The following is a 21,528-nucleotide window of genomic DNA, read 5'->3' on the forward strand; positions in this document are numbered from 1 at the left end:
TGGGATACACTGGTAGGAGTGTCTACTGAAAGAAGATGGCTATGAAATCCAAATGCACATGAAGTAAGGGTGACAGCCACAATAACTACATGTAGTTTCTGAGACTGTAACGTTCTATCACCAGCAACCAGTGTCCAGCATCAGTATATTGGTGCAAGCTGCAGTGTTGGTACTCAGAGGCTTTATTGGGAGGAGAACTTCTAGCCTGTTTCTTCAGCCTCTGGGAGAGCCGTGAGCTGCTTGATATCCTTTAATAAATACATTTTCAGCTTTTATATCATTTATAGATGGTTTCTGTTTATTGCACTTAAGAACCCTGACAGATGTAACAGTTGAAATTGGCAGGACAGATACTATTATCCAAGTTTTAAAGAGATTAAATAATTTGCTTAAGGTCATTTGGGTAATAAGTATTGATCCCTTTACCCATATCTTTTTCATGATGAAAAAGGAATAGAGAATACGAATACATCTCACTTATTTGCCTCTGAGCTTCCTTAGAGTTGGCAGCATATCTTATTTGACTTTGGATCATTATGTATTAGGTTCTGTTGCTTTCAAGGTTATATCAAACTGTAATTAGGTTATATTAAATTGTAATTTGGTTAGGGAATTAAGTTATATCAAATTGTAAGTTTATTGTAAGACTACTTGTGTATCAAGTTCCTTTCTGTCTCTATTTTTTTTTTTACTGCTAGTCTCTCTTCCTGGAATCCTTGTCCCTCTGCTTTTCACTGTCCAAAGTCCTGTTCATCATTCAAGACTTAACCCAAATGTCTTTTATCAGAGATGTCTTCTCTGACAGTCCATACTAGATTAGTGCTCCAACTCCACCTGGCCCCCCCACCTCATTATATGTCCTCAGTGCACCCTGTACTATCCCTATCTGTTAAAAGGTAAACTTTGGCACATTAATATTTTAAAGAGCTTATTTGAACAGACAGCAATTCATGAATTGGGTAGCTCCAAGTCATAAGTGGTTTGGGGCTCTCCCAGAGGTGGTTGAAAGGAAAGCTTTCATAGAGTAAACACAAAGCATAGCAAAGAAATTATTTGATTGGTTAAAGTTTGAGCAGTTGCCTTATTTGGACTGTTGTTATGGGAACATAACTCATGACTAGTTGGCCACTTATGATTGAGTTTTAAGTTTCTTTTTTGCTTTTTATTTTTTATTGAGACGGAGTTTCACTTTTCTTGCCTAGGCTGGAGTGCAATGGCATGATCTCAGCTCACCACAACCTCTGCCTCCCAGGTTCAAGTGATTCTCCTGCTCAGCCTCCCAAGTAGCTGGGATTACAGGCATGCGCCACCACATCAGCTAATTTTGTATTTTCAGTAGAGACGGGGTTTATCCATGTTGGTCAGGCTGGTCTCCAACTCCCAACCTCTGGTGATCCACCTGCCTCTGCCTCCCAAAGTGTGGGGATTACAGGCGTGAGCCACCGCACCTGGCTAATTTTAAGTTTCATTTTCCTTATGTAGGAACTCAGTGCATTAGAGCTACTTCAGTCTAATGGCCTCCAATTTAATTATTTTAACATGATATATCACTCATTATAACTTGCAGTTATATATTTATTTTTATTGTCAAAGATAACAAAGCCTAACAGTAAGGACACATTTTTATCCATGATTTGCTACTGCAATAGGGAAAATAGTGCAATGTGAAAAGAATTCAACCTTGATTTGTATAGCAGTGATTGGACGTTTTAAAGGATGAGGGAGTAGGGAATGAGGGAGTAGGGAAGGGGTGCAAGCAGGTACTCAGTAGAGTCAGGGGCAATACGGCGCAATGAAGAGGAGATCACTTGGTACTGAATATGGCCAGTTACGCTTATATAGCCCAGGTGCACAGAAGAAAAATGTTAACAGAACAACTCAAAAATGTCTTTGTAGGATGTATGTAGGTTTTTTAAGAAAATAAACTTTTTTGCCAGGTGTCATGGCTCATTCCTCTAATCCCAACACTTTGGGATGCCAAGGCAGGAGGATCACTGAGGCCAGGAGTTCAAGACCAGCCTGGACAACATAGTGAGACCCCCTAGAAAAAATTAATAATGAATTTTAAAAAAGAAAAGAAACTTTGAGGAGTGACATCATTAAGTTATTCTACTATGAAATAGAGAAAAGTTAGGGAACTTACTAGTGAATATGTACATCAACTGAAACAAGATTTTGGATACACTGGTAGGAATGTCTGTTGAAAGAAGATGGCTATGGAAATCCAAATGCACATGTCCTTTGACCTAGTAACTCCACTTTGAGATAGTCAGCATATATTCACACTGAGTTCCTACCTATAGATAACATATGCTCATGTCCAAGGTTATTTATTTGAGCAGTGTTTGTTACAGAGAAAAATTAGGAAAAAAAATCAAAGGACACTGATTAAATAATGCTATAGTCATAAAATCACATAAAATTTGGCCATCTATAAAAAAGGATGCGCCTTGTATATTGATATTGCAGACACCAACTAGGAACCGCAGAGCTGGTATAAAAAGATTATTTTAAGCTGAAGGCATTTGAGATTCAACAGATGAAGAGGGAAAAAAAGCCTTCTCAGAGATTTCCTTATCTGACTAAAAGCAAAATTTCTGGGAAATGATGCTACCATAAATCCCCTAACTTATGGCCCTGTAGAAGCTGGAAACACCACTCCTAACTGTATAGATGAACATGAACACAAACTTTCCTATTTGTTCTCTTAAAAGTCAATTTTTCTGTTCTTTTCCAGTAAAAGCTATTTCTCCCCCACCATTTTCCCTACTAAGTTACTTAGGTACGCCTTTAACTTTAACCATTTGACTAGCCAGCTGCTGCTTTTGTTGGCTTTCTTATACATAAGAAATTGACCTTTTTCTCCTGTTAGTCTTTCTTTTGTCAATTTAACTTATAGGCCCTTGGATAGTGAACATGATAGGGTAGAGGAAAAGCTTTCTTCTTCCTATAAAATATGGAAAGTTTTCGGCCTGGCGTGGTGGCTCATGCCTGTAATCCCAGCACTTTGGGAGGCCAAGGCAAGTGGATCATGAGGTCAGGATATCAAGACCATCCTGGCAATGGCGAAACCCATCTCTACTAAAATACAAAAAATTAGCCAGGTGTGGTGGTGTGCGCCTGTAGTCCCAGATACTCAGGAGGCTGAGGCAGCGGAATCACTTGAATACAGGAGACTGAGGTTTCAGTGAGCCAAGATTGTGCCACTGTACTCCAGCCTGGCAAAACAGCAAGACTCCATCTCAGAAAAAAAAAATATGGAAAGTTTTCCAATATATATAGTTAAAGCAAGGTGAATAAGTGTTCAATGCTAACATTTTCTTACATCTTTATAAAAATCTCTGGGAAGAATACAAGAAACTGATAAGCCAGAAGAAAACTGGGGGGCTAGGGTTTGAAAATGTGTATCCTTTAAGTCTTTTGAATTTTAAACCAAGGAATGTATTATTACTTTTTAAAAATAAACTTTCAATAAGGGGAAGATAAAAATCATGATCAATATTCACATTAGCCATCTTTTTGTGCAATTATCTAGACAATATTTCAAAACATATAAAAAGAAAGGACAAAGTATCCTTAAATGTTTAACAAAGAAAAAAGCATACTAAATGTTTTAGCACTAGAAGAATGTTTTTCTCCTCTTTGGGCACCAAAAGCTTGAAAACATCAATTATCTTTTGGGATAATGAAATGTATTAGCTTTGAAACTTTTTCTGTAATGTTCCACAGGACTGGTAAAACAAATATGATTTAGAAGCTGTTAACCATCCTTAAAGATGCAGTTCACGTTTCACGTTTTATGGGTTTTTAAAATTATATTCCAATAGACTTTGTTTTTTCAACATTCCCCTTATGGGGGACATATTTGTAGCCTCGATTTTCTAAGATCTGCACATATAAAATTTCTATCACTTCCCCCCCCAGTGCATTGTAATATTTTTTTCATGTATGTATTGTCCTATACTGGCCCAAAGTTTTGGCCCAGAGTCTATGTGTCGAATTTTAGTAAAAAAAAAAAAAATGCTAAACAATATTCTGTCACCATCACTTTCACACACAAGCCTAATATCATTCCTGTTACAACTATTTTCTTTAGCTTGACTGGGTTTTCCTACTAAGTTGCCAGCCCAGAACCATATTGACCCCAACTTCATTCCTGTATAATCTGCATTAATGTTATTCTTCAGTGCATTTAAGGCTTTTAAAATTAAATTATAATGAAAACATCATATTGAGAACATAAACTGCAATGTTTACCTCAGTTTACCCAAACTGTGATGTTTAGTCTGGCTACCCAACTATTTCATGCATTGTCTCTGAGAGAACTACTGTCATTATGGCATTTTTTCCTTCATGCCTTCAGGCATATGGGGGGGGTGGGTTCAGAATTGTTATTTTTATGCAGATAGATAATTGAAAGAAATGATTTGTTTTAAACCATTAAATTGCTAAACACATACAAACGTAACTATTTTTAAAGTATCAAGAACTCAATTTAGTGTTCACAGAATTTTAGTCCCAGCTGTACTATGTTCTGGTTATATGACTTTAACATTGTTATTTCAGTTATTCATTAATTCATTAATGTAACCAATAACACCTATTAAGCACTAACCTCATATTAAGCTGTTAAAAGATAACACACATTAAACTATTAAAGAGTTCAGTTGAGCAGACAGTGATTCACGAATTGGGCAGCACCAAACTACAAGTGATGTAAACTCCATGGGCACCTAAACCACCTTTGCAGAATTTTAAGTAATGAGAGAAATCTAAGCAAGATTGACTCCATCTTGCTTAGAATCCCACAGGCTAGACTAGTTTTTTATGGTTGTCATTTTATTGTTAGTTTTTTTTTGTTTTTTTTTTTTTGCTTATTCTAGTGTGGAGGCTAAAATAACTATGCCAGGAATTTGGTTTATAGTTAAACTTTGAAGCAAGGAAAAGTGACCACCCCCCAACTACTTGTATGGAGATTGAAGCTACATTCATAAGACAAGATTAGAATTATGGTAGAGGCTTGAACTTTGCTAAAGAATAGACATGTTTAAAAAATAACCTGGCATTGTTTGATTAGCTTGCTTCCTTTTTTTTTATTTTGTTTTGTTTTTGAGATGGAGTCTCGCTCTGGCACCCAGGCTGGAGTGCAGTGGTGTGATCTCACCTCACTGCAACCTCCACCTACTGGGTTCAAGCAATTCTCCTGCCTCAGCCTCCTGAGTAGCTGGGACTACATGTGGGTGCCACCACGCCCTGCTAATTTTTGTATTTTTAGTAGAGAGGGGGTTTCACCATGTTAACCAGGATGGTCTCTATCTCCTGACCCTGTGATCTGCCTACCTTGGCCTCCCAAAGTGCTGGAATTACAGGCATGAACCACTGCCCCAGGCCTAATTTGCTTGCTTTTCTACAGTGCCTCCTGCCCTGAAGTCATGTAATCAAAGGTCACAAGATTTGTAACTTCACCAGCTACTCCTATAGATAATAACTATTGTGAAGCCTAATTAACTAGTCTTTCAGATATTTTTCAAATTTAGCATTTTGGTTGACCAACAGACACAATCTGGACCTGTGAACCCCACTCCTCAGAAATGACTCAGGTTCATGAAGATAGTTCTCACACCCCTATGATTCATCCCTGTCCCAACCTATTAGCATTTCCCATTTCCTAGCCCCCTGCCCACTAACCTAGATGGTTAAGATTCATGTAAAATAAAAGGTCTTGATAATAATAAAATGTAGTCCGGTAGAAAAGACAGACATAAAAGAATATATTAGAATGCAGTAAATACTATATTGGCAACAAATAAAACTGCATTGGTTCCCCAGAGGAACTAGAAGAATCCAAAAGATAAACTGGTTTTGAACTATGACAAATGGAGAAAGTAGAATTCTAAGTTTTTTAAAAATGCATGTACAAAGAGCATAGAGACATGGACAGCATACAGCATCATGTGTTCAGGGAATGGTGACAAATTCAAAATGGCTAGAGTAAGGGAGATAACACAAGAAGATAAATCAAGTGAAACAGATTAGGGAGATTGTGTGAAAGGCCCTATATAATGTACTATAAGAATGGAAAGCTATCAGAGGTTGTCAAGCAAAGAAAAAATAATTAAATGTAGATTTCAGAAATATTATTATATTTTAATGTGCAGAATTGGCTGGAAGGAAGGGGTAGAAAGGCTAGAGAAATGTTGAAATAATTTAAGTAAGACTACTTGGTAGAGATTTCTAACAGCTAGAAATAAAAATCTAGAGTTTGGAGAAGTCAATTTGGGAATACAGCTTTAGAAATAAGCAAAGTTGAAAGTAATCCACCTAGGGAGGGGATATGATGGCAAAGAAGTATCAAAAGTCAACATTTCAAAAATGATTTCCCAAACCAGGGGAAAAGTGATTCCAAACCTAGCTAGAGAGGGTGTTTTAGGAGGGAAGTCAGAAAAGTGAATTGGGCTTAGCAATTTAGAAAGGTGTGTGGAAAAGTGTAGTTGGATGGGAAAGAATAGCGGATGAAAGGGAAACAAAGTAAGGAGACAGGTCATGTTGACCCTGGCATTCAATAGTCTGTTAATGACTACCAAGTAGAACCACAGGTGGGTGGACGGGGGAGGGGGAGGTTGTTAAAAATACATATCTCAGCCCTAACCCAGACCTACTGAATCAGAATGTACATTTTGACAAGCCGCCAGACGAAAGTAGTTACACCTTTAAAAAATGGACTTGTACCACCGTATTTATTTGCTAAATTTTACAACAGAGTAGGAGATTAGTATAGCTTGAAACGGAGGAAAATGATTAATAGTTCCCAATTTGGCCTCAAGCTTTCTCTTTTTAATTGAAAAACAAAGTTAACTTTCAAAAACCTCGAGATTCTCAGGGAAAAGCTGTAAGGACGCCCTAACAGTAGACACCAAGCAATCTCAGTCAGCCATTCTGCCCATGCCTAGCGCGAAGGACTCAGGTTTAAAATATCCGGATTCGGCGCGCCGGATGTCCACGCCAACTGGCGCGGCATTATGGGAGTCGTAGTCCGGGCCTGCGTCCCGATTTACGACAAACGGTTGGGACAGGATTTGGAAGAGACTCCGGGTTAGCAAAGGACCCCTGGGACAGGCGTTCTGGTGGAAGGGCGGGCGTTGTTTTCTCTTCCTCTGCGGGGAGTCCTGAGCCCAGGAGGGAAGCGAGCTTAGCTCCCCATCTGCCTCGGCGGCCGGCACGCGCACAATTTGCGTCATGGCGGGCTGAGGCCGATGATGAATTCCGGTGTGCCTGTCAGGCTTGCTGTGTCACTCGGCCCGCTCGGCGCGCCCCTTCTCAGCCACCCTTCCGTACCGGCTCTTGGGCTCTTCCGGTCTCCGGCCGCCGCTTACCTGCAGGCGGTTCTCCTGCCACGGCCCGGCGCTCGCCGAGTCTCCCTTGTGGACTGGTCTCGCACAGTGCCCGGGCACCGGGCGCCTGACAGACACTGGCCATGACGAGCGGCGCCACCAGGTACCGGCTGAGCTGCTCGCTCCGGGGCCATGAGCTGGACGTACGAGGCCTGGTGTGCTGCCCCTATCCTCCGGGAGGCTTTGTGTCGGTGTCCCGAGACCGCACCACCCGCCTCTGGGTTCCAGACAGGTGAGCGCTGGGAGTCGGATTGCCCCGGCTGTGTTGCACGCTTCCCGGAGAGTGGGAAGAGAGTGACCCCTCCCTGTCAATCTTGCCGTCTCCTTCTCCCGTAAGCCTTCCCTCTGCTCTCCGCTCCCTTCCAATTTTCAGACACCTGGAACTCTGGGCTCACGGTGTAAGAAACCATCGAGATTTATGTGGAAAGAGCACCGGGTTGGGGGACCAAAGACCTGCCTTTTTGTGCTAACTTGACCACAAACGAATCTCTTACCTTTTGGGGCTTCAGTTTTTGGACGATGATCTCCCAAGTTTCTTTTAGACTTGAAAATGTACTGATTCTAGTTGCACCCTCCCAAGTGAGGTAGTGTGAAGGCATCTGACATGTCCTCTTTTTTTTTTTTTTCGAAGATGCTCCGTAGTCCTCTCTAAAATTTAATTTCTGAAGATTTTAGTTTTTAGAAATTGCGTTGCTGAATCCTCTTCTCGTCCAGTTTAGAATTTTAGTCTGGTCTGTGCTGGTCTTGAGAGGAGGGAGTGAAACCTCTCGAATGTTTTATTGCTGTGCATGTGCTGTTTCTTGAGGAGGGGGAGCATCCATTGCTTTCCAAGGATTTATCAGAAGGGTTCACGAACCAAAAAAAAAAGTTAGGAATAGGTCCTGATCGAGTTCACAGGTTCAGCCCTGATTTGACTGGTTGAAGCAGGATGTTTAAGACCGAGAAGACAGATAACAGTTCAGAGAAAGAAAAATGGAGGTTAGTTTTTTTGTTATTTAGTAGATTTCCCATCACTAGGGATTTCGGAATTGAGTCACCATCCATAAATTCACTGGATAACTATTGAGCGCCTCCTATTTGTTTGGGATACTGGAGAGGAATAAAGACAGACAAGTTGCCAGTGTTTGTGGAGCTTTCTTACAATCTGATGGGGAAGATAGATTAAAAAACAAGCCAATAAATAAAAACTAGCATATAAAGAAAACATACAGTTAAGAATTTTGTGGAGAGAGATAGTAAAGGAAGCCTTTCTGGAAGTCGTTTGTTTAAAGCTGACATTGAAGCATGAGATGGATGGAGCTGGTCTTGGAAGAGCAAATGGGGAGGGTTGAATTGGAAGGGACCCGGGGGAGCAAACAGGAGGGAATTAGCTGTGAGGTGAGGGCGGGTATTTGAGGCTGGCAAGAGCCAGATTATGGAGTTTACAGATGGAAGCCTTCAAATAGTTTCAAGCAGGGAGCAACATGATCTGATTTCTGTGTTGAGAAGTTTCTGCTAGCTGATGGTAGAGAATAGATTGGGAAAGGGTAAGTGTAGAAATAGGTTTGTTTGGAGGCTTTTGAAGTAGTATAATTAACACAAGATGGTCCACTAGAGTAGGGATAGTATAGAGCAAATTCTTGTATTGAATTTAATGAGGTGATCGCTAAAGATCTCTTCTAACTAAGATTCTATAATATCCAAAACTACTTAGTAACACTAATATGTAACTTTTTGTTTGAGAACAGTTATAAAGTTTTTGCCTTTAAAATTGAATCCAGTAGAAGCATAAGCTCAGGAGACTATAACCACTGCAGTAAGGAGTATAATCAAGGATGCCTGTTTTAATAGTGGAATCCTGTCTTGCAACTTTTAGGACTGCACTAGGTTGACAGGAGTTTAATCACTGGAGTGGTTATGCTTACCAGGAACTTGAAGAGCTTTGGGCTGAACTGATCCTCTATTTGTTTCTGTTTTGTTTTGTTTTTTGAGACAGGGTTTCGATGTTGGCCAGGCTGGTCTCGAACTCCCGACCTCAGGTGATCCACCCGTCTCGGCCTCCCAAAGTGCTGGGATTACAAGCATGAGCTACCGTGCCTAGCCCAGATCCTCTGTTTGAAAACCGATTTTGTTTTTCATTTAACTCATGATTTTTTCTTTTTGTTTTTCAGAATTAATTCCTGTATTTATTCATCTAACACTGATGAAGAACTTGCATTTTGCCAGTTACAGTGCCAGTTAGTGGGTAATTAGTGAGATAAGATTCTTTAGCCTCTCATATCCGTCTGGATAGGTTAGCAAACTTGTCCATTCTGTGGCCCAATACAAATTCGTAAACCTTAAAACATTACAAGGTTTTTTGTGTGATTTTTTTGTTTGTTTTTTTTTAAGCTCATCAGTTGTCGTAATCATTAGTGTATTTTATGTGTGGCCAAAGACAATTCTTCTTCCAGTGTGGCCCAGGAAAGCCAAAAGATTGGATACCCCAGGGTTAGAGTGTTTCATAGTCATTAGGTGATTAAGCTCTTATTCATGCCAACTAAAGTGTTTCACCCATACCTTTAAGTGTTGTAAAAGTGTCCTCGAGGCTGACGTATTGACAGTTTTTATTTCATGATACACGTCTTCTCTTTTGTGTTGCTATAGCAGAACACCACAGACTGGGTAACTTACAAAGAAAAGAAATTTATTTTTCACAGTTCTGGATGCTGGGAAGTCCAGTATCAAGGTATTGGCATCTTGAGAGGACCTGTTTGCTGCTGCATCATCCCATGATGGAAGGACAAGAGAGCATACAGAGAGCAAGAGCCAGAGGGAGGCCAAACTCGCTTTTTTAACAAAGCCACTGTAACCTGCTCCTGCATTGATGACATTAATCCATTCATGGGGGCAGAGCCCTCCTGATCTAATCACCTCTTAAAGGTCCTACTTCTCAACACTGTTGCATTGAAGATTGTTTCCAACACATGAACTTTGGGGGACACATTCAGGCCATAATAGTATATTTGTGTCATTTTGTTTTTTTTGAGACAGGGTCTTGCTTTGTTGCCCAGGCTGGAGTGCAATGGCATGATCACTGCTCACTGCAGCCTCAACCTTCTGGGCTCAAGCAATCCTCCCATCTCAGCCTCCTTAGTAGCTGGGACTACAGGCCAAAATCACCAGGTCCCACTAATTTTTATTTATTTATTTTTGTAGAGATGGGGACTCACTAGATTGCCCAGGCTGGTCTCAAACTCCTGGGCTTAAGCAATCCTCCTGTCTCAGCCTCCCAAAGTATTGGGATTAAAGGTGTGAGCCACCACACCCAATTTATAACAGCATATTAATAAAGTTAATGAAATGCTCTAAATGTTTGGAGCCAGGTAGTAAACGAAATTTATTTTCCCATGTAGCAGAGTGGTAAATTAAATTTACCACTGCTTTCCATGTATGTTGTTGTTAAGGTTCTAGATCATGGTAGTAAATGTAGGAATGGACTGGGAATAATGGGGGAATTTAGTTATAGGGAGGCAGAAATAGTTCTGTTTAGAGTAGACTGAACCGGGTACCTAGTCTTTCACAAAAACCCACTCAAAACCCAGAAAGTCTCTGGAACTTCTGAACACCCTTCAGAATGGAGACATATTTGTTGGTTGGGCATTGAACTGAGCCAGCAACATGCCATTGTTTCAGACTACTTCAGGCCTCTTTAAGCTAGCTTCTGACCAAATTACATTTCCCAAGTCTGTTGCTGACTTATGGGTGGGGAGAGGTGAGATAAGACTTCAGCAGCATTGCCTTTTGAAAACGACCACCGGAAGACACATCTTCAGATATAGGATTTCATTATATTAATCTATGTTAATAGATTATTTTAGGTATAATCTATTAGTTCCTACTGTAGAATATGAGATTTTATTTAGCTCTGTTTTTGCCTTCCACTCACCCCATCAGATATGCGTCTTTTCTGTGCTCTGACTCTTATAAATTAAGCTGTGGAATAAACTATAACTCTTCCTTAACAATTTTATGATCTCCATGTAGCTAATGTTTTATTTTGGTTTTCATTTGCTTAATTTTCTATGTATATATCACTGATTGAACTTCAAATTCTTTGTTTGTTACTGAATTGCCTCTTAAGGCATTTAAATACATTGGCTATTTTACAATTTCTTCTTCCTGACAATGAAAACTTTCTGACCTGCTCTGTCTGCCTCTGATGCACAGCTAATCTTGGGGTTTTCCTTCATTGTTGTTTCCAAAATAACTTTTTTGAACCTCATGTGTTGGATTCTTATGGTCAGTATCCTTTAGCTTTTTCTTTGTTGGTTTTATTCTTTGTTGCCTTATTGAAACATTACCTGTAGGAGCTTCCTGAAATATAGTGGGTCAGTAATGTTTTAAGACCTTGCATGTCTGAAAGTGATTTTATTTTGTCTCCCTACTGGAATGGTAATTTGAATGGTTGTAGCATTCTAATTTTGAAGTAATTTTCCTTCAGAATTGTGACACTATTCCTGCATTGTATTCCATCTTATAGTGTTATTGTTGAAAAGTCTGAAGTCATTCTGATTTTTCTTTCTGGAAGGCAGTCTACTTCTATCCATTGTTCCAGGCCATTGGTGGGCCCTTTTAATATGAAAATTCATGTCCATAAAGTCTGGGAAATTTTCTTCAATTAATTCTTTGATTCTTTGGCTGCTTTGTCTTTATTTTTTCTGTCTTCTTTTGTGGAACTGTTTTTATTCAGATATTGACCTTGCTTTCTAAATTTTTCTTTCTTTTTTTTTCATTGGCTATAATCTCTAGCAGGTTGCCTTGACTTTTTGTGAAATTATGTCCTTGCTTCATGGTTGTAATATCTTATATCTCTAAGGATGATAATAACAATTTAAAAAAAAGTTTTAAGTTATTTTCTCCTTAATGGTCTGTTTTCCTCCAGGTTGGTTTGTCTCTATTTTGATCACTATATTTCATGCTGGAGGCTTTCCCCCGATGTCTGGTAATCTTATTGTGTGCTCTGTCTTATGGGTAGAGAATTACGACATTCCTGGGAGATCTGTGCTCCTGAATGGGGCTTGCTGGTTGTGAGTTTTACCGTACAGTTATCTGGTAGGGCCATTATATTGGGCTGATCTGCTGCCCAGAGGATGAGAGTGTGGTTTCCAGGGTTTTGTTTTGGTGGTTTTGGGCTCCAGTAGGAATATACGTGTTCTTTACACTCCAAGACTCAACTATCCTTATGTCCCCCATTCAAAGATTTTCACCTTTCTAAAGAAAAAGCTTCAGACTTTTGCTGAGTGCTAGAAGGACAGTTGTCTGGCTGGGTTGTCTAGTTGCACCCCCCCCCCCTTTTTTTTTCTGGTCTTAATACATACCTTAAGGTTTTTTTGTTCCTTTGTTTGTTTTTTTGAGATGGAGTCTTGCTCTGTCGCCAGACTAGAGTGCAGTGGCACAATCTTGGCTCACTGCACTTCCCCCTCCTGGATTCAAGTGATTCTCCTGCTTCAGCCTCGAGTTGCTGGGACTACAGGCGCGAGCCACCACACCCGGCTAATTTTGTATTTTTAGTAGAGATGGGGTTTTACCATGTTGGCCAGGATGGTCTCCATCTCCTGACCTCATGATCTGCCTGCCTTGGCCTCCCAAAGTGCTGGGATTACAGGTGTGAGCCACCGTGTCTGGCCAAGTATTTTTTTAAATCAATTTAAGAAATACTTAATGCTAACCATGTAAAACATTGTGCTAGGGACTTGGGAAGACACAAAGAACCTAATCTGGATTCTGCCATTAAGAACTTCACAGACCGCTGCTGAAGATGCTCACAAACATCTATGCTTTGAAGTGCTAAGGGATACACATAGTAGGTGGATTTAGTGATTTACATGATTTAAAAACATGTTGTCTTTTGACTTCCTCTAGGCTTATTGATAAAATGATTTCAAAAGCACATTAAAAAACAAAACAACACCCACTATAATGAACGAGTTGAAATTGGTTACTTCCTGATAACTTCCTGGTTACTTCCTGAAGGCCTATTCCTAGGCTTCTGATTCTGAAGACTTTGGATTAGTCTTTCTTATCTTTGTTTCTGCCTCTTTGTCCTCATTTCTAGAGGTATATAGTATTGGTAATTCTTTTACTCCCAGTTTTTTTATTGTGGTAAAATACACATAACATAAAATTTGCCGTCTTAATCATTTTTAAGTGTACAGTTCAATGGTATTAAGTATATTCATAATGTGTAACCATCGCCGCCATCCATCTTTATTCTCACCACCCCCAGACCCTGGCATCCACCATTCTATTTAATGTCTCGTATGATTTTGACAGCTCTAAGTTCCACATATAAGTGAGATTATACAGTATTTGTCTTTTGTGTGTGTGTGTGTGTGTGTGTGTGTGTGTGTGGACGGAGTCTTACTCTGTCACCCAGGCTGGAGTGCAGTGGCTCGATCTCAGCTCACTGCAACCTCCACCTCCCAGGGTCAAGCAATTCCTGCCTCAGCCTCCTGAGTAGCTGGGACTACGGCCACCCGCCATCATGCTTGGCTAATTTTTTGTATTTTTAGTAGAGATGGGGGTTTCACCGTATTAGCCAGGATAGTCTCGATCTTGTGACCTTGTGATCCGCCCACCTTGGCCTCCCAAAGTAATGGATTACAGGTGTGAGCCACTGCGCCTGGCCCCTCCCCCACCTTTTTTTGAGATAAAGTTTCCCTCTTGTTGCCTAGGCTGGAGTGCAATGGCGTGATCTCAGCTCACTGAAACCTCGGCCTTCCGGGTTCAAGCGATTCTCCTGCCTCAGCCTCCCAAGTAGCTGAGATTACAGGCATGTGCCACTAAGCCCAGCTAATTTTTTATTTTTAGTAGAGACAGGGTTTCTCCATGTTGGCCATGCTGTTCTCGAACTCCCGACCTCAGGTGATCCGCCTGTCTTGGCCTCCCTAAGTGCTGGGATTACAGGCATGAGCCACCGCACCCCAGTATTCGTCTTTTTATAACTGGTTTATTTCACTTAGCATAATGTTCTCAAGGTTCTTCCATGTTGTAGCATAGTCAGAATTTTCCTCCTTTCTAAGGCTAAATAAAATTTCATGTTTACACTACGTTTTGTTTATTTATTCATCCATTGATGGACACTTAGGTTGATGCCACATTTTAGCTATTGTGAATAATGCTACTGTGAATATGGTTGTACAGATAATCTCTTTAAGATCCTCCTGCTTTCATTTCTATTGGGAATATACCCAGAAATGGAATTGCTGGATCATATGGTAATTTTATTTTTAATTTTTCTAGGAGTTGCCGTACTTTTTTTCTGTAGCAGGTATCTTTTGTTTTTGGATAGCATATTCTGTATGTCTGTTAGTTCTAGTTGATTTATTTTGTTGTTTAAGTCTTCTATTTCCTTACATGTTTTTTGTCTGCTTATTCTATCCATTATTGAGTTTGAGATGTTTAAGTCTTCAGCTATTATTGTAGAACTAGCTATATATTACTCAATTATGTCAGTTTTTGTTTTGTATATTATGTGCATAAACATTTATAATTGTTATATCTTCTTGCTGTACTGAACTTTTTATTAATATATAATATGCTTCTTTGTCTTATTGTTTTGATTTAAGGTCAGTTTTGTCTAATATTAATATAGCTACTCCTGCTTTCTTTTGTTGCTGTTTTCATGAAATATCCTGTTTCATCCTATCACTTTTAGTATATTTGTGTCTTTGGATCTAAAATGAGTCTCTTATAAACAGCACCTAGTTGGATTATGTTTTTAAAAATTGTTTCTGCCAATCTCTGTCTTTCGATTGGAGAGATTAATTCATTTACATTTAAAGTAATCATGGATACCATTTTGCTGTCTGTTTTCTATATGCCTTAAACTTTTTTTTGTCCCTCATCTCCTGCATTAGTCTTCTTTTGTATTTAGTTTGTTTATTTATTTTTGTTTGTTTGGTTTTTTTCTTTTTTTTTTGAGACAGACTCTCACTCCGTCGCCCAGGCTAGAGTGCAGTGGCGCAATCTCAGCTCACTGCAACTTCTGACTCCCAGCTTCAAGCGATTGTCCTGCCTCAGCCTCCTGAGTAGCTGAGATTACAGGCTAGCGCCACCACCACGCCCGGCTAATTTTGTATTTTTAGTAGAGACGGGATTTCTCCATATTGGTCAAGCTGGTCTCAAACTCCTGACCTTGTGATCCACCCGCCTCAGCCTTCCAAAGTGTTGGGATTATAAGTATAAGCCACCATTCCAGGCCTCGTTGATATATTTATTTTTTTTATTTTGAGACGGAGTTTCGCTCTTGTTACCCAGGCTGGAGTGCAATGGCGCAATCTCGGCTCACAGTAACCTCTGCCTCCTGGGTTCAAGCAATTCTCCTGCCTCAGCCTCCCGAGTAGCTGGGACGACAGGCTGCGCCACCATGCCCAGCTAATTTTTGCATTTTTAGTAGAGACAGGGTTTCACCATGTTGACCAGGATGGTCTCAATCTCTTGACCTGGTGATCCACCTGCCTCAGCCTCCCAAAGTGCTGGGATTATAGGCGTGGGCCATTGCTCCTGGCCTGATTTATTTTTTAGGGAAATGTTTAAATTCCTTAACTATTTCTTTTGTGTATATTCTGTTAACTTCTTGTGTGTGTTTACCGTGGGGATTGCATTTAATATCCTAAAGTTGTAACCCTCTAATTTGAATGTATACATTTAACTTCAATAACATACAAAAATTCTCCTTTATAGCTCCATCCTTACCCCTTTTGTTTGCTGGTGTCACAGAATTACATCTCTATATACTCTGCCCAAAAATCATAAAGTAATGATTATTTTAAATGTGTTAGTCTCTCAAATTATATAGAAAACATTTGGAGTTACAAACCAAAGGTACAATATCAGCCTTTAAGCCAATTGTTTTTCTTTTAAATGTAATGTTTCTTAAATGATATAGATATCAAAAGTAGAGTTATAAACCACTATCATAGTATTACTAGTTGTATTTACCATTATCTTTCTTTCTTTCTCTTTTTCTTTTTTTTTTTGAGTTGGAGTTTGTTCTTGTCGCCCAGGCTGGAGTGCAATGGCACGGTTCTGGCTCACTGCAACCTCCGCCTCCTGGGTTCAAGCAATTCTCCTGCCTCAGCCTCCCGAGTAGCTGGGATTACAGATGAGCGCCACCACACCCGGCTACTTTTGTATTTTTAGTAGAGACGGGGTTTCACCATGTTGGCCAGGCTGGTCTCCAACTCCTGACCTCAGGTGATCCACCCACCTTGGCCTCCCAAAGTGCAGGGATTACAGGGGTGAGCCACCACACCTGGCTGAGATCTCTATTTCTTCATATTGCTTCAAGTATGTCAAGTGTGTTTTCATTTCACTATGCAAGAAGGCTCCTTTAAGCATTTCTTACAGGGAGGTCTGGTGGCAACAAACTCCCTCACTTTAAAAAAAAACTCCTTTTTTCTTAAAGAAGTACTGTCTTCTGTCTACAATAGCAAAGACCTGGAACCAACCCAAATGCCCATCGATGGTAGACTGGACAGGGAAAATGTAGCACATATACACCATGGAATACTATGCAACCATCAAAAACGATGAGTTCGTGTCTTTTGTAGGGACATGGATGAACCTGGAAACCATCATTCTCAGCAAACTGACACAAGAACAGAAAATCAAACACCACATGTTCTCACTCATAAGTGGGTGTTGAACAATGAGAACACATGGACACAGGGAGGCAAGCATCACACACTGGGGTCTGTTGGGGGGAAATAGGGGAGGGACAGTGGGGGGTGGGGAGTTGGGGAGAGATAGCATGGGGAAAAATGCCAGATATAGGTGATGGGGAGGAAGGCAGCACATCACACTGTCATGCGTGTACCTATGCAACAATTTTGCATGTTCTTCACATGTACCCCAAAACTTAAAATGCAATTAAAAATAAAAAAGTGCTGACTTACTCTGTTGGCCCAGACAAGAGTACAATGGTCCAATCTTAGCTCACTTAAGCCTCAAACTCCCAGGCTCAAAAGATCCTCTTGCCTCAGCCTCCCGAGTAGCTGGAACTACAAGTATGCACCATCACACCTAGCTAATTCTCAAAAAAAAAAAAAAAAAAAAAATTCAAGACGGGGTTTTGCTATGTTGACCAGGCTGGAATGCAGTGGCTATTCATGAATTTGGTCACAGCGCCATGCAGCTTCCAACTCCTGTGCTCAAGCAGTTCTCCTATCATAGTCTCCTGAGGTGCTGGGACTACAGGTGTGTGCCACTGCACCCAGCTTGACCTCCAAAGTTTTGGTAAGAAATCTACTGATTATATTATTGAGAATCCCTTGTATGTGATAAGTCACTTCTTTCTTGCTGCTTTCAAGAGTCTTTGTATCTGTCTTTCTTAAATTTGAATATAATGTACTTGGTCTGGGTCTCTTTACCTTCTTGGAGTTTGTTGAGCTTCTTTGGAGGTTTATATTCATGTCTTTCATCAAATTTGGGAAGTTTCCAGCCATTATTTCTTCAGATATCTCTCTGCTCCTTTCTCTCTCTCCCCTTCTCTCTAGGACTGCCACAATCTGTATGTTGGTCTACTTCATGTTGTTCCACAAGTCCTTAGGCTCTTGCATTGTTTTTTTTCAGTCTTTTTTTGTGTTCTTCAAACTTGATAATTTTTACTCTCCTATGTTCAGGTTTGCTGATTGATTATTCTGCTTGCTTGAATCTGTCTTCATGTTGTCTGGCGAATAATTTCATTTCAGTTCTTGTACCTTTCATCTTCATAATTTCTTTTTGGTTTCATTATAGGTTCTCTACCTCTTTATACTTCAATTTTCTTCATACATAATTTTCTTGACTTTCTCCATCTCTCTTTAGTTCTTTGAGCATGTTTGAAACAGTTGTTTTAAAGTCTTTGTCTAGTAGATCTGCAATCAGGCCTTTTTCAGGGACAGTATCTGTTGACTTAATTTTTCCTTTGAATGGGCCATACTTTTCTGTTTATTTGTATGACTTGTGATTTTTTTGTTGTCATTGAAAGTGAACATTGAATCTAATATTATAACTCTAGAAATCATATTTTTCCCCTTTTCCAGGGTTTGCTGTTTTTTGTTATGTTTTTGTGTATTATCTTTTTGTTGTTGTGGTAGGATGTTTTTGTTCCAAATGTCAGCCGAAGGTATAAACTTAGTAGTGAGCCTGTGCTTTTCCCTGGGCGTGCAGGAAAAGCACTTTAACTTTCAAAATTTTTACATATATGTAGTTCCTTTTGAATATCTTTGTCTTTATCATCTGGTTCCCAGAGGAGGAAAATAAAGGTGTTAAGGGAATGGGCATCAGCCTTTTAAATTCTGTTGGAAGTCACTTCAGCTCAAGAGGTAGAGGCTCGCAACAATGCGGGGAGGTGTAACAACAATGGCTACTTGCCTCTTTGTTGTTGCTCTGTGATCAAAGCAGCCATCAGTGACCAGAGAACAGACCTCTGATACTTGGAGGACAGCATCCTTTTCTCCAACCCTAGTGCCTGCAACTGTGAGCAAGGTTCTCTGGGAACAGATGCATGGCTGCCTGCCATGGGACTAGAAGGGTGAGGTGTGGGTTACTGATACTGTGCCAAGAGAGGCATTGATCAAAATTAACCTCAGTTTACAACCCAAGCCTTACCCTGGAAGTTGCAAGCTTTCAATTGACTGCAGAGTTTCATAATAGTTACATCAGACAGATTCAGCCAGTGCATTATTGTCTAGGTGGGAAGACAGATGCCTGGTGCTTCTTACTCTGCTGACTTTCTAGAATTTTCTCCAGTTCTTGAGTCTGTTGGGGATTTGTTGGTAAACTGGTTCTTTGGTTGTCCTGCTGCCTGCTTAGAACTCAGGTCTCCAAGGCCCTTACTACTTTTCTGTAAGCTTTAAATATTCAAAGTTATATTCATGTCTTTTTTTTTTTTCAATCTCCTTGGACTTGTGGGTTTAATTAACCTTTATTTAAAAACGTAACTATTTATTGTTTTTAGTGGGATTTGGGAAGGAAGTGAAAATAGATGAGTTTAAGTTTTATCTGGGAGTCTTAACTCTTTATGTGCACTTGTCTTATCTCCTTCAACTAGACTGCAAAGTCTTTGATTTAGCTGAGTTAGGGATATCATTCTTTTTATACCTCTCAGTAGCTAACTTAACTGCTTTCCACATAGTAAATAATAATCTGTTGTTTGAACTTGTTAAGTAAGGCAGTGATGCAAAGTGATTGATATATATAACAAATTGGTAATCATTTTAATCACAAGGCAATTATTAACATATTGTGTCCATTCATATATATAATTATATATAACATTATATATTATATAATATACTGTAGCCATTCATATATTTCTGTATTAGGTGGTGTTTTCTTTGTTTGTTTGTTTTAGCTTATCAGCTATCATTAGTGTTAGTATATTTTATTTGTGGCTTAAGACAATTCTTCCAGTGTGGCCCAGGGAAGCCAAAAGGTTGGACACCTCTTTTCTAGCTATGTAGAAACACATACTGTACTATACTACTGGGCACTAAGTCAATGCTTCATAATGTGAAAAAGTCCTCACTATATTTAGGATGTCTTGATAAGAAATTTCATTATTTTAATTGCATGTATGTTTCATTTAACCAGGGATTTCTTAGGGTAACAGTCACTAAATTTGTAGAAGTGAAGATGGAGATTGAGAAAAACCGAGTCATGACATTCGTTGCCCTCTCTTTTTCCCTTGTTCTCTATGTTAATGGGTCCTTGTACTCTTACCAATGAAAAACTAACCAAACTTCTCTTAATCTAATATCGTAGTTCATGTGAGTCTATAGTAGGTCATATGAATTATGTAAGGTTCAATTTAAAATAATGGATTCTTAAGATAGTATGTACTCTAAGGTTTGGTCTAGAAACTAAATGAAAATGAGTGCTTTGACAGTTTATGTCCTAGGCTAATTCAGGGTACAAATATGTATCTGTTAATTATCTTGTTTTTCCAGTCCAAACAGGGGCTTTACAGAAATGCACTGTATGAGTGGCCATTCCAATTTTGTATCTTGTGTATGCATCATACCCTCAAGTGACATCTACCCTCATGGACTAATTGCCACTGGTGGAAATGACCACAATATATGCATTTTCTCACTGGACAGTCCAATGCCACTGTATATTCTAAAAGGCCACAAAAATACTGGTGAGTATAATAACACTTTGGTATTTTTCTAGTTGAAGAAGTTTTATCACTTTGAGAGTAAAATTTACATATCCATTTTCTCAAGTTTTTATTATATTTTGTTTTACCTATAGCTGTGACTTGGTAATGGAGACCCTTTTGAGTTATCTTAGTTCTGTAAATTCTGTTACAAATTTGTTGTCATCAGTAAAGGTTGATAACACTTATATTATGTAAAAAGTAATGTGTTCAGTTATTGGCTTGGAGCGATGGCTCACACCTGTAATCCCAGCACTTTGGGAGGCTGAGGCGAGCAGATCACTTGAGGCCAGGAGTTCGAGACCAGCCTGGACAATATGGTGAAACCCCGTCTCTACTAAAAATTCAAAAATTATCCAGATATGGTGGTACAAACCAGTAATCCCAGCTACTCAGGAGACTGAAGCACAAGATTCGCCAGAACCTGGCAGGTAGAGGTTACAATGAGCTGAGACTGTGCCACTGCACTCCAGCCTGGGTGACAGAGTGGAGACTGTCTCAAAAATATAATAAGTAAATAAAGTGTTCAGTAATAAAAAAAAAAAAAAGCTGTATAATTTTAATGTACTTCATGACTTTGGTTTTTAACTATTTTATGCAATGAATACATTTACTCAGGAAAACTAATAAAGATCCAGAAGGAATGTGTTTAGGGCTCTGGTATTATTATTGAAGAGTATTTAATACATTTGAATATTATTTTCTGTGATTTGTATATATTCCTGATTCTGTGACAATTCCAGATTTCTGTGGCTTAACAGTTCTTTATTGTAAAATGACATGCTTAATCAGTGCAGTAAGTGTACTTTTTTAAAAATATAAAAGAAATAGTTTGGAACATGTTTCATAAACACTTTAAACTTAATTCCTTTAAAGAATTAGTATAATATGTCTGGCATCATGGCTCATGCGTGTAATCCCAACACTTTGGGAGGCCAAGATGGGAGGATTGCTAGAGGCAAGGAGTTT

At 39.4% G+C, this 21,528-nt stretch overlaps 1 protein-coding gene across 1 annotated transcript in view; it reads left to right on the forward strand.

Moving 5' to 3' along the window:
- The first annotated feature begins 7,442 nt into the window (after positions 1 to 7,442).
- PLAA (phospholipase A2 activating protein) overlaps positions 7,443 to 21,528 on the forward strand; it is a 43,546-nt gene continuing 29,460 nt past the window's right edge. The window contains exons 1-2 of the mRNA XM_012454628.2: positions 7,443 to 7,623; positions 20,348 to 20,541. Of these exons, the coding sequence (XP_012310051.1) occupies positions 7,475 to 7,623; positions 20,348 to 20,541 (343 nt within the window). The 5' untranslated portion in view covers positions 7,443 to 7,474. The remainder of the gene's footprint in view (positions 7,624 to 20,347; positions 20,542 to 21,528) is intronic.

The sequence above is a fragment of the Aotus nancymaae genome, unplaced genomic scaffold (genome assembly GCF_030222135.1).
Source record: "Aotus nancymaae isolate 86718 unplaced genomic scaffold, 86718_ANA_hifiasm-v0.15.2.pri h1tg000003l, whole genome shotgun sequence".
Classification (NCBI taxonomy): Eukaryota; Metazoa; Chordata; class Mammalia; order Primates; family Aotidae; genus Aotus; species Aotus nancymaae.